The sequence below is a fragment of the Scyliorhinus torazame genome, chromosome 19 (assembly GCF_047496885.1).
Source record: "Scyliorhinus torazame isolate Kashiwa2021f chromosome 19, sScyTor2.1, whole genome shotgun sequence".
NCBI classification, from domain to species: domain Eukaryota; kingdom Metazoa; phylum Chordata; class Chondrichthyes; order Carcharhiniformes; family Scyliorhinidae; genus Scyliorhinus; species Scyliorhinus torazame.
In genome coordinates, this window is record NC_092725.1 from 76,510,196 (window position 1) to 76,523,590 (window position 13,395).

Here is a 13,395-nt window from a genome sequence, read left to right on the forward strand (position 1 = left end):
AGGTTTGATTCCTGGCTTGGGTCACTGTCTGTACGGAGTCTGAATTTGCTCCCTGTGTCTGCGTGGGTTTCCTTGGGTGCTCCGGTTTCCTTCCACAAGTCCCGAAAGACATGCTGTTAGGTGAATTGGACATTGTGAATTCTCCCTCAGTGTGTCCGAACAGACGACGGAATGCGGCGACAAAGAGATTTTCACAGTAACTTCATTGCAGTGTTAATGTAAGCCTACTTGTGACACTAATAAAGATTATATTATTTAAAAAGAAATTCAAGTTTCATCTAATCTCCCCATTTACCCATATAACCCAATTCGCTCCTTTTTGTCCCTAACCACAATAGATTTACTCCTTCCAACTCCTGTTTAATATTATTGCTGACCATGGTTCCTTTTGCCAATTTTTTCTTCCATTTTACAGGCAAGGTGTTTTAAATGATGTTTAAAAACATCAACTATAAATTACATAAAAAACAAGTATCCGGGTCCTCAACTTTTCCTTTCTCATTACATTGAGTCAACGGTTTCTCAAATATTTATTCACTGTTAGATCACTTACTTGACCATTTCATCACTAAGACAATGTCATGTAGTGCTTCCTTCCTTGTTATATCAGCAAGAAAATAATCCTGAATGAAATGCAAAAAATCTTTCCACCCTGCGCACAAACATTTTGCTCAATTTCCCAGGAAAGTTGAGGCAAGTGGAATTCTTCTCGTGTTTTTGCCGATTTTTAACCCACAAGCAATATCACGAAAACAGATTATCTGGTCGTCATCCCATTACTGTTTATGGGAGCTTGTTGAGTGCAAATAAAATTGGCTGCTGCATTTCTTATGCTACAACTTTAACTGCACTTTACTTGCTGTACAGGGCTTTGGAATCTATTGAGGTAATGAAAGTGGCTATTTAAATGCAAGCTATGTTGTTCCTTTGCTATCCCCCAAATATTTTTGGAGATTAAAATCTTAAACAGCCATGATTTAAGACCAAAAGACATAGGACCAGAACTCGGCCATACGGCCTTCCCTATGACCTGTTGATCTTGCTTGCTAGCTTTTAGTGATTTAATAATAACCTTTATTAGTGTCACAAGTAGGTTTACATTAACATTACAATAGAGTTACTATGAAAAGCCCCTAGTCACCAAGCTAAGGCACCTGTTCGGGTACACTGAGGGAAAATTCAGAATGTCCAATTCACCTAACAAGCACGTCTTTCGGGACTGGAGAGGAAACCGGAGCACCCGGAGGAAACCTACACAGATGCGGCGAGAAAGTACAGACTCCGCACAGTGACCAGAGTCCCTTGCGCTGTGAAGCAGCAGTGCTAACCACTGTGTTACCGTGCCGCCCAATTGAGAAAAATACCTCTGTACTGCAACTTTCTGCAGTCTTTTTTCACTTAAATAATACTCAGCTCCTTTATTCTTCCGACCAAAATGCGCAACTTCACATTTCCCTGCATTATATTCCATCTGCCAAGTTTATGCTCGTATACTCCCAATGTACCTGCCATTATCCTTTAATCTCTTTCCCACCATTATATCACCTATAACATGATCCCAGTGATACCTCAGCTTTATTCAAAGGGATTCTGTTTGGGCCACTTCTACATAATTGGTATGCTCCAATGCAGTGACACTGACTGGGATTTTGCAGCCAGCAGTGAACAAGCGGAGTACACCATTCATTGTGATTGCTCTTGTCCAGACAGTTCTGTTGGCTTTTACACTGTGATTTATAATTATCAGGTAGTCAAAGCAGTGCAGCACCTTCTACAGAGAATCTGGACCAGTATGAACAACACACATCTTCAACCAGATTGAGTCACACTTACTGCAGTAATACTTATTGCAGTATAAAGTGTTAATAGATGGGATATGCAAATGTGTGACATAGATGATGATGTAACACAGATATCGGTCAAGCACATGTTCGACTCTCTCTCTCTCTCTATAGAGGGGTTGAAATATTTTCTAGGAGCAACATGCCGATTCTGCAATCTGTTTAGATATCGTACAAGTGTTAAGCAGATACAAGAGTATGTCTACAGTATGTCTGAGAATCAAGTCTAAAGCTAAGAGTGCAAGATAGAAGGGGCATCCCAGAACATGGGGTAGCAGTGGAGACAACACGGGTGTTATCAAAGCAACCAGAGAGAAGAAAACGTTGATGGAAGCTCGTAGAAAAGGAGGCTGCACACTGGAGAGATAATGATGCCTGTGCTTGGTGAGCCATTCCTACTCTTGCCCTGCCCTTTTGACTGCCGGAAGGCCTGCAGAGAGGCCACCAGTGGGAGTTATGGAAATGCCATTTTCCCCCAAAGCGAGCATCATCAGCCCTTTGCGAAAAGATCAAAAGTTTCAAGTCAATTTCTTTTTTAATGGCTAGGTCGAGTAGCAAATTATGTTCGCCTAAGGCATGGGGCACAGGAGTCCATGTCATCTTTGAGTCTACTCTTAAAGATGTTGACACTTATTTTAGTTTAAACAAAACTTAATAAATGAACAAACATACTTCAACCAGCAATGGCAATGGCATGGGGAATAAATATAATTATTTTGAACAAACTACATTGCCCAGATAGTTCCTACAGATGTGAGGCGCTTTAAGACAAGGGAATCCATGATCACAGTCGTGTGTGTCCGGTTTGAAAAACTCTCCGATTTTCTGCAGATCAAAGATGATCTTACTTTGGATCAAGCAGTCCCGTATACGAGGCAGGCCGAGCTTACAGAATTCAACTGAGCTATATTTCGGTGCAACTCCGAGCTTCCACATAACTCCGTAGACTGTGTAGGTCTACGGGCAGCAGCACTCCACATAAGCCCACCTAACCAAGCAAAAGTGTGGGGAAAATCCATGCAGCCAGCCATTTTGAGATGCTGGTGTTGTGGCGCAAAAAAACAGTATCGACACCAAGACTGCCCAGCAGGAAGAGCGAAATGCTTCCACTATGGCAAAACTGAACATTTCAAGCGTTTCTGCAAATCCAACTATTTTAATCAAAATTGAAAATCAGAAAGTATTTATGAAATATATCCCAATGAAGAAGTGGAAGTTCAAGAAAAAAATGGCATTCCATAGTTCCAAGGGGAAGTGGATAGTCTTAGTCCAGGCTATCAGTCAGTTACATTGTCACAAGGACAAAAAACTGTAGCTATCTAAAACTTTAACAGCGAAACATGAACAAATTGAACTGTTTAAAGAAGACCTGACTAAAACAAAATAAGAGAAAAGACCCGTATTAAAAATGGCTGCCATGAGTCATCTGATTGCTGATATTGTAAAGTTGACCACATTTCTGGGAAGTTTCTATATGAATTACACTGCAGACATGTTGCACAGAATTTTACACCAGTGAAGTGTTAAGGTGTACTTCAAACAGGGACATCCTTGAAAGGAAGGCATGAAAGATGCAAAGTGTTGGACTTTGATCAGATACTCGTCAGACATTCATGACCCCCTGTGCAGGATGAATTAACCCCCATTTCCTGCTGATTTAGCTCTTGAAATATGTCAAATATTTTGTCTTTGGTATACAACAATGAAAATAAGACATCCTAATCGAATTCCCTTCTGGGGAAAAAAAGAGAGAGGTTTTACAAATCTGTTCTGCCAAGCAGAATCAGAGAAACGAAAAGCAGGAGGAGAAAGAAAAATGACAGTCATCCAAAACAGTGCTGGAACACAGCAGGAAAGATATTTCTCTCTCTCTCTGGAAGCTAAAAAGGTGTCTTCAACAGAGTACTGACCTGAACAATGCCAACCCCAGAATTCTACAAGAAATTACCTAACTTAAAACTGCCACAATGTTTAACAATCTACACGTCAAAGACAAGCAAAGGACTTAACCTTATATTATGTTAACTTCTGTTGGACTTCAACTTTCTTATTTCTCAGATGTGTGTACACGCACATGTGTGTCATGACATCTTTATTCGTTTTTCTCGGGTTTCGTAACTAATATACTTGGTCTTTCTTTCTCTCAACAAAACCTGGTTTTACTGGGTCCTTAGCAACAAATAAATACATTTGGATCGGAAAAGGCATTACGGGAAAATACATTTTCTTTTAATCTTTGCTGTGATCAACCGAGGGGGCTGAACAGAAGGGGAGCCAACTCACTCTTCCTCACCCGGTTGTAACAGTCCAAATTGAAGGTTTTGATACCACTTTAAAATTGATGCTGTTGTTGCTGTTGGCATACAAGATGACTTTGACTGGCTTCAGCCAACAACCCGTCATCCAGTAGACATCGAATGACATGGTCCATGTGGCAAAGATCTCTTAGTCAAAGGCAGGATTATTGCTCTTAGCTACAAGGGGCATCAGATCATTGATTCTCTGTGATCTTCACAATTAACTTACATCCTCGTTAAGTATTGATGTTGGCATACATCTAGGAACCCTAGACAAAAAGTCGATGCCCATCATTTGAGTGACTGCCTCACTGTCATGAAAAACAGAAAATACTGGACAATCTGACAAAGATGACCCTTTGTCATGCAATAATCTTCAACCTTTTATTTAGAAGCAGTGGAAACTCAGCCTTCATAAGCTGAGGAATTTTATATAATCATCAGTAAATTTCTTCCTTTCACAGAGATATGATCCATTGTGGGACACTAGGTGGAATAAAGCTATGGATCTCTGAGTTTTTCATGAAGACAGACCAGGGGTGGCAGATACAGAAGGGTAGCAGGCAACGACCACCTGCTGGCCTGAATGGTTCTTCCTAGAAAGTGATGAAGAAGAATCCTTTACAATATTGAGTGACCGCCTGGAGGCTGAGGTCCTAGAGGATGATTCGTCTTTCCTGTTGTTGGATGCATTATATGACATCTCTGTTGACTTTTTCAAGGAGTTGTTTGTGTTTTTAGTGGCTGAGCAGCATTCAGATCCTAGTTTTCCTGACCTTACCAATCTTTGCCCAGCCTATCTCTTGTGATTCATGAAGAGTCTTCCACAGAGAATGCGTTGCCCAAGATCAATAGGATTACACTGCTAAAGAGCCGGTACCTTCCAGGGGTGAAAGTCAATTGACACCCATACTTCTGTCCCATTAAAAGTCATCTTCTCTCTAGAGCTGCAAGTCAGCACAGAAGCTGCAACAAAATCTTTAGCAATCTTGCCCTCAAATTAATTGTCTATAGGAAATTTATCTCATTACAGAAGATGACACCGTCTTGTCTCCCACTCCTCAGCAATTCTTCCCATTGCCCATATTGTGGCACCCTCATGCAGAGAGAGGTGAGGCTCTCTTACCACTATCTGCAGAAAGTAGATGGTCCTCCTGAAATATCTTTGGTAAATTGTTTCTTCTTTTCCTGACAGTCTAACAGTAATTTGGTCGTTTTTTTCCTTTTGTTGTCTAAGATAATCAAAATCTTGGATCTTCAATGTCTTTTCAGTCATCGATACAGTGAATGATACTGTTAAGAGAACAGGTTGAGTTAAGAAAACCATTGATTTTGCTTGTGCCTGATCCCAACAGAGGAAAATTCAGAACTCTTAGCCCCAAATGCACGTCCCATGAGGCTACGGGTGAGTGCCACCTGCTGTGACTGTTGTATCTCTAGTTGTGAGGATTCTCTGCTCTTCTAAGTGCGTCCTCAGGCTGGAGGGTAACCAGTTTTTAAATTCCTCTCAATACCAACTCATGCAACTCCACATATGTGCATGGCATTAAAAGGGCCCTTACCCATTGAGTCAAATGCAATTTCTCTCAACTGTCTGTGAGGGGTCGTGAGCATTCCAGAATTGCTGGCAATACACTGCCTTTGAATTGCAAATACCCCGATATTTTAGCTGTTCTGCTACTTTCTCAAAAGTTGGAAAAAATGACAGCACATAATTCTCTTTGAAGTTAGGAATGAATCTAGCGTACTGGAGTGGCTCAGGGAATGGTCTGGGGTTATTGCACTCATGCAATAAAAGAGGGATACAGAAAAGAACGATTTACAGGGCAAAGACTACAGAGAAAGTATAATTGTCACACGTGGGTCCAGAGTCCAATGGGGTATGCCGTCATTGAGGTCCACAGCTTGAAAACCAAAGCTGTATAATTCACTTTTCCAGTAGTTAACTTCATATGATGATATAGGCATGCACAAAAGAATCAGTCTTGTAGACCAGGTATTGTCAAACTCAGGGGCGTGACCCGCAGGTGGGTCACGGGCGGGTCGCGGAGCCGTCCGTCACGGCGCTCCCGATCGCACAAATCCACGCGCAACAGGCGCAGCAGCCGGCTTTTAAGAATGCCGGCTGCGAGCGGCCTTCAAAATGGCCAGGAACAGATTTTTAAAATTTGGCCGCACTGCGCATGCCTGCCCGATCATCGGTTGCATGCGATGCGCACCGATGATCGAGCACGGATGCGCAGTGCGGCCGCATTCTTTTTTTGTATGGTCGCAGCCTTTTTTTGTTCAAGTTCAGGGGGCCAAAGGAACCAAAGGGACCCAAATCCATTTCTTCCATTTTTGTCAGCAACAAGGTAAGAGAAAATGGTGGGTCACGCTGGTCGGCTGGCGTGGGCCGCGAAGGTTGGCCGCTGTGGGTTGCGAAGGTCGGCCGGCGTGGGTCGCGAAGGTCGGCCGGCGTGGGTCGCGAAGGTCGGCCGGCGTGGGTCGCGAAGGTCGGCCGGCGTGGGTCGCGAAGGTCGGCCGGCGTGGGTCGCGAAGGTCGGCCGGTTGGTAAAAATGGGTCCCCGGAATCAAAGTTTGAAAAACACTGTTGTAGACGATGGTTCAGATAATCCATTAGAAACAGTGTAGATGAGGGCCAGGTATTCAATCTGGGCTGATCGCCTTTTCTATGCTGCTGCCAGTTAGATGGAAAATGGCAGATTGTGTTTGCAGTACAGCAAGGCAAAACAACTGGTTCCACCAGCAAGGAGGTTCATCACATGACTCTCACCTCTATAAAGTGTTTTTGACAAAGGATGACTTGAGGGGAAGACTAGTGGCTCTGCCTAGCCAGCCTGCTTATAAAATGCAGATAGCTTTTGGAGAGTCCTCTTCGAATTTAGTCTCTGCAGCCCACAGGGGCTATTAGTGCCTCTTTAGAGATAACAAGATGCAAGTTTCTGTGCTTCTTTTTTTCGAGGGTCACAGACAGATATGGATTAGCCAGTTGGAAAGTGCTTTGTCCTATTTTTAAAACTTAGAAACAGCCATGTGGATATCTAAATGTATTTTATAAAAATGTACAGTATCCTCACAAAGCTCCACTCCTAGAGTCCAAGATAGAAGGACCATTCCAGAATACTTCTTTTTTTTAATAAACATTTTATTGAGGTATTTATGGTTTTATAACAATAACAGAAGAAATAGTGTACATACAAATATAAACATAGTGCAAAAGCCGTCTTCCTCCCTCACAGGTCCCACCTTTTCTAACACCCTACTCTAAACTAAACTAAACCCCAACCACCCCCCCCTCTCTTTTCTGCTGACGGTTTATTTTCCCCAAAGAAGTGGACGAACGGCTGCCACCTCCAGACGAACCCTAGCATTGACCCTCTCAGGACGAACTTTATTTTCTCCAGACAGAGAAAGCTAGCCATGTCAGTTAACCAGGCCTCCGACTTCGGGGGCTTTGAGTCCCTCCAAGCTAATAATATCCGTTTCCGGGGTACCAGGGAGGCAAAGGCCAGAACATCTGCCCCTTTCTCCTCCTGGATTCCCAGGTCTTCCGACACTCCGAAAATCGCCACCTCTAGACTCGGTGCCACCCTTGTTTTCAACACCTTGGACATGACATCCGCAAACCCCTGCCAGAATCCCCTAAGCTTCGGGCATGCCCAGAACATATGGATTTCGTTCGTTGGTCCTCCCGCACACCTTGCGCACCTATCTTCTACCCCAAAGAACCTGCTCATCCGGGCCACTGTCATGTGAGCCCGGTGAACGACCTTACACTGTATCAGGCTGAGCCGATCACATGATGCGGACGTGTTGACTCTGCTCAACCCTTCCGCCCAGAGACTATTCTCTATCTCTCCTCCTAACTCCTCTTATTCTAGAATATTTACTGTGACACACAGACTCTAAACCAGAAAGTGCAAGTTAGAATATTTAATTCTGTATGAAATCTGGTAGAGAAAACAATGTACACAGAGGGAAAGAAAGTTGTGATTAAGAGACAAGAGACAAAAGAGAAAGTTTGTAAAATCAATATGAAACAATAATTAAATTTGGAAGGAATAAAACACTCCACTTTTAAAAACAAATTTTGAGCATGACAGACATTAGTTAAGACTTACTACACCAGTAAAACAACACTTACACTTGAATGGACAAGCACTAATATTTGTTGGTGTGTTTAGTATCTATACGGCAAATGTCATTAATTCACGACCTTCGTATGTTGTAATACTAGGTTTCTCGTTGAGGTACCAGTTTAGCAAAGCTTGTGGAGTCGTAGTGAAAACTGGTCAGCAACTTCCTGATTTCTGTGTTTAACTGTGAAGGCATGGCTGCCAAAAGTTACTTCTTAACAACGATTGTAGTTGCATCGTTACATCTACTGCAGAATCTGAATCATCGTTCCTAATTTGTCCTTCAATTAGAAACATAGAAAATAGCAGGAGTAGGTCATTCGGCCCTTTCAGTCTGCTCCGTTATTCAGCATGATCATGGCTGATCTTCTATCTCAATGTCATACCCCAGCACTCTCCCCACACCCTTTAAGAGTCCAGTAATCTATCTATTTCCTTTTTAAGTATATTCAGTGATTCAGCCACCACAGCCTTCTATGGTAGAAAATTCCACAATTTATCATTCAGAGTGAATGGTAAATTATCTCAGTCCTAAATGGCCAACCCTGTATCCTGAGACTGAACCCCCTTGTTTTAGACCCTCCAGCCAGAGGAAATAATATCCCCGAATCCAGTCTGCCCAGCCTTGTCAGAATGTTTTACGTTTCAATTAGATCCCTCTCATTCTTCTAAATTCCATTGAATAGTGGCACAGTTGACAGAATCCCTCTCAATACGACAATCCTGCATCCCAGGAATGACTTTGGTGAACATTCACTGCATTCCCTCCAAGTCAAGTATAAGGAGACCAAAACTGCACACAATACTCCAGGTGTGGCCACACCAACGTCCTGTACAGCTGCAGTAAGATATCTTTGCTCCTGTACTCAAGTCTTCTCGCAATGAAGGTCAACATACAATTTGCCTTCGAAACTGCTTGCAGCAGCTACATGCTTGCTTTCAGTGACTGGTGTACAAGGACACCTATGTCCCTATGTACGTCAACATTTTCCAATCTATCATTGTTTACATGAAACTCTGCCATTCTGTTTCTCTGTCCAAAGTGGATAGGTTCACATTCATCCACTTTATTCTGCATCTGGGATGTATTTTCTCATTCGCTCAACTGTCTTAATTACCTCGAAGCCTCTAAATATGCTCCTCACCGTCCCACAAAGTTTTGTGTCATCGACAAACTTGAAAATATTACTTTTGGTTCCCTCATTCAAATCATTGTTATATGTTGAGAATCACTGTGGGACCCCACTCGAAACTGCCTGCCAGTTACAAAAAGACCCATTTATTCCTACTCTGTGTTTCCGGTCTGCTAACCAATTTTTTCCTTAATCCATCTGAATGCTTAAAAACTGAAATACTTCATCACCAATTTTAACCTAGCTGTTGTCAAATTTCAGTTTCTGCTATTATGCCATTGCGTTTCAATTTTAATCAATGTTTCTAGTAACTGATATATTTTTATTAGCCTGGGTTATCTGAACGCTAAAACTGGGCCAAAATTGCCAGTCTAGGTAAAGTTGAATTTGTAGCTACACCAAAGAAATTGCATTACTGCAATTGTTTGGCACTTCAAGAAAAATGGAGAGCAGGTTACATTGTTTTGTAATGCCCTCTGTTAGCCTTTCGCCCTTTTCATGTTTTCATGAAATTGGATTGGTACGATAATCAGTATGAAATTAAGTACTCTTTTTTTAGAATTCATATTGCAAGTGTTTTCTTTGCTTAGGCACATGCCGTATGGGCTATTCATTCAATATCTGCACAGCTTTAAGTGAAATTACTTATAGGCTAGAACCCAGATAAGATTACAACAGATATTTTGTAATGCTCACCCTAATGCATTATATCATAGAATTTACAGTGCAGAAGGAGGTCATTCGGCCCATTGAGTCTGCACCGGCTCGTGGAAAGAGCAACACAAAGGACAATTTTGGACACTAAGGGCAATTTAGCATGGCCAACCCACCTAACCTGCACATCTTTGGACTGTGGGAGGAAACCGGAGCACCCGGAGGAAACCCATGCACACACGGGGGGAATATGCAGACTCCGCACAGACAGTGACCCAAGCCGGGAATCGAACCTGGGACCCTGGAGCTGTGAAGCAATTGTGCTAACCACAATGCTGCCGTGCTGCCCTAAATTATACGCGCAGTAGTTTGCTCTTGTGCTTTATCGATTGGAATGCAGCCATTGTTAAACCCACACGTTTTATTTTTAAAAATCATCAATGCAATAGTGGCGAAAGGGATGGTTAAATGAACATTTTCTTTCTTCTTTTGTTCAGAACTTTACTCATTTCATCACTGATCAGAACCTTTCTTGCAACTGTACAATGCATTTCTTTCTTTTGCACTTACCAACAGCAGTCTCTACCAGACCAGGTGAGTTCTGCAAATAACTGAACTTTTCATGGTTTGAGGTTGTTTCGCAAAGAATATCAAGGAGCTTGATCACAATGAGGGCTTCCTATGCAAAAGCAAAATCAAACACATATTATTTTAGAATTAAATAAGTACCCTATGCTATTGATTTAGAAATTGTTTTTAGAAATACAACTTTCCGGGGCTTTCGGGTGCGGCGATGACCAGCTGAGTCGCACGTTTCGGCAGCTCCCGGTGAAACGGACTTTTGGGCTCTTGATAGGAGCCCCAACGGCAATTTTGACGGCTAAAAATATTGTGCGGTAAACCAGAAGGGTATCCCCCCTGGATATGGATGAAAAAAGGAGGAGAAAGTGGCCGGATTGCAGTGGATCCTTTAGAACAGCGGCAAGGAAGGCAAGCAAAAACCAAGATGGCGTCGGAAGGTGGCAGTTTAACATGGGGCCCTGAACAACAAGAGTTCTTGAAATGCTGTGTGGAAGAGCTCAAAAAGGAAATGAAGAAAGAGCTGTTGGCCCCGATACTACAGGCGATCGAAGGGCTAAAGGAGGAACAAAAGACCCAGGAGCGGGAGCTTCGGGTCATGAAGGCAAAGGCAGCCGAGAATGAGGATGACATACAGGGCCTGGTGGTGAAGACGGAGACGCATGAGGCACATCAGAAACGATGTGTGGAAAGGTTGGAGGCACTGGAGAACAACGCAAGGAGGAACAACCTGAGGATTCTTGGTCTTCCTGAAGGTGCGGAGGGAACGGACGTCGGGGCATATGTGAGCACGATGCTGCACTCGTTAATGGGAGCGGAGGCCCCGGCGGGTCCGTTGGAGGTGGAGGGAGCATGCCGAGTGATGGCGCGAGGACCGAGAGCAGGAGAAATTCCCAGAGCCATAGTGGTGAGATTCCTCCGTTTTAAGAATAGAGAAATGGTCCTTAGATGGGCAAAGAAAACTCGGAGCAGTAAATGGGAGAACGCGGTGATCCGCGTTTATCAAGACTGGAGTGCGGAGGTGGCGAGAAGGAGGGCGAGCTTTAATCGGGCCAAGGCGGTGCTTCATAAAAAGAAGATAACATTTGGAATGCTGCAACCGGCAAGACTGTGGGTCACATATCGAGGGAGGCACCACTACTTTGAGACGGCGGATGAAGTGTGGACTTTTATTGTGGAAGAAAAACTGGAATGAGCGGGTTATTAAAAAGAACGTTTGAACAAAGTGGTGGGGCGAATGTGGGGGGCGAAGAGGGGGGTTAAAAAGGGGGGAAAGAGGAGTTTTATGTACTAATCCTGCGATGTGGTAACTTTTCTCTCTTCCACAGGTGGTGATGGGGGGAGGAGGGGAGGTGGAGGAGATGGGGCGTTGGCCATTGGGGGCGGGGCCAACGCGGGCTTGGTTCCCGCGCTATGATAATCATGGCGGGAATAGAGAAGCAGGAAGGAGGGGGCGTCGCACGTTGCGAGCCGAGGTCACGGGGGGAAGCCGAGGTCGGCCAGAGTTTGCTGACTTCTGGGAGCAACATGGGGGGAGTAATTACGCTAGCGGGGGATCTAGCGGGGGGGGTGGGAGGGGGGAATTACTGGGTTGCAGCTGCTGGGGAGAGGGGGGGGAGCTGGTATGGGAGGGGATGGGCGGGGGGGCACCGCCTGGGGGAGATACAGCTGCGTGGGAACCGGGTGAGGAGCTGGAAAAAGGGGATGGCTAATCGACAAGGGGGGGGTAGGAAGCCCCCCAACCCGGCTGATCACGTGGAACGTGAGAGGGCTGAACGGGCCGATAAAGAGGGCACGGGTACTCGCACACCTTAAGAAACTTAAGGCAGATGTGGTTATGTTACAGGAAACGCACCTGAAACTGATAGACCAGGTTAGGCTACGCAAAGGATGGGTGGGGCAGGTGTTCCATTCGGGGCTAGATGCGAAAAACAGGGGGGTGGCTATATTAGTGGGGAAGCGGGTAATGTTCGAGGCAAACACTATAGTGGCGGATAATGGGGGCAGATACTTGATGGTGAGTGGCAAACGACAGGGGGAGACGGTGGTTTTGGTAAACGTATATGCCCCGAACTGGGATGATGCCAATTTTATGAGGCGGATGCTAGGACACATTCCGGACCTAGAGATGGGAAAGCTGATAATGGGGGGAGATTTTAATACGGTGTTGGAACCAGGGCTGGATAGGTCGAAGTCCAGGACTGGAAGGAGGCCGGCAGCAGCCAAGGTACTTAAAGATTTTATGGAGCAGATGGGAGGTGTAGACCCATGGAGATTTAGCAGACCTAGGAGTAAGGAGTTCTCGTTTTTCTCCTATGTCCATAAAGTCTACTCGCGAATAGACTTTTTTGTGCTGGGAAGGGCGTTGATCCCGAAAGTGATGGGAACGGAGTATACGGCTATAGCCATTTCGGATCACGCTCCACATTGGGTAGACTTGGAGATAGGGGAGGAAACAGGAGGGCGCCCACCCTGGAGAATGGACATGGGACTAATGGCAGATGAGGGTGTGTGTCTAAGGGTGAGGGGGTGCATTGAAAAGTACTTGGAACTCAATGATAATGGGGAGGTCCAGGTGGGAGTGGTCTGGGAGGCGTTGAAGGCGGTGGTTAGAGGGGAGCTGATATCAATAAGGGCACATAAAGGGAAGCAGGAGAGTAAGGAACGGGAGCAGTTGCTGCAAGAACTTTTGAGGGTGGACAGACAATATGCGGAAGCACCGGAGGAGGGACTGTACAGGGAAAGGCAAAGG

General features: G+C 44.5%; 1 protein-coding gene across 1 annotated transcript in view; it reads right to left on the minus strand.

The window, feature by feature from the left end:
• atxn10 (ataxin 10) overlaps window positions 1-13,395 on the minus strand; it is a 315,724-nt gene that overhangs the window by 190,415 nt on the left and 111,914 nt on the right. Inside the window, exon 8 of the mRNA XM_072484567.1 lies at window positions 10,635-10,743. Coding sequence (XP_072340668.1) covers window positions 10,635-10,743 — 109 coding nt within the window. The remainder of the gene's footprint in view (window positions 1-10,634; window positions 10,744-13,395) is intronic.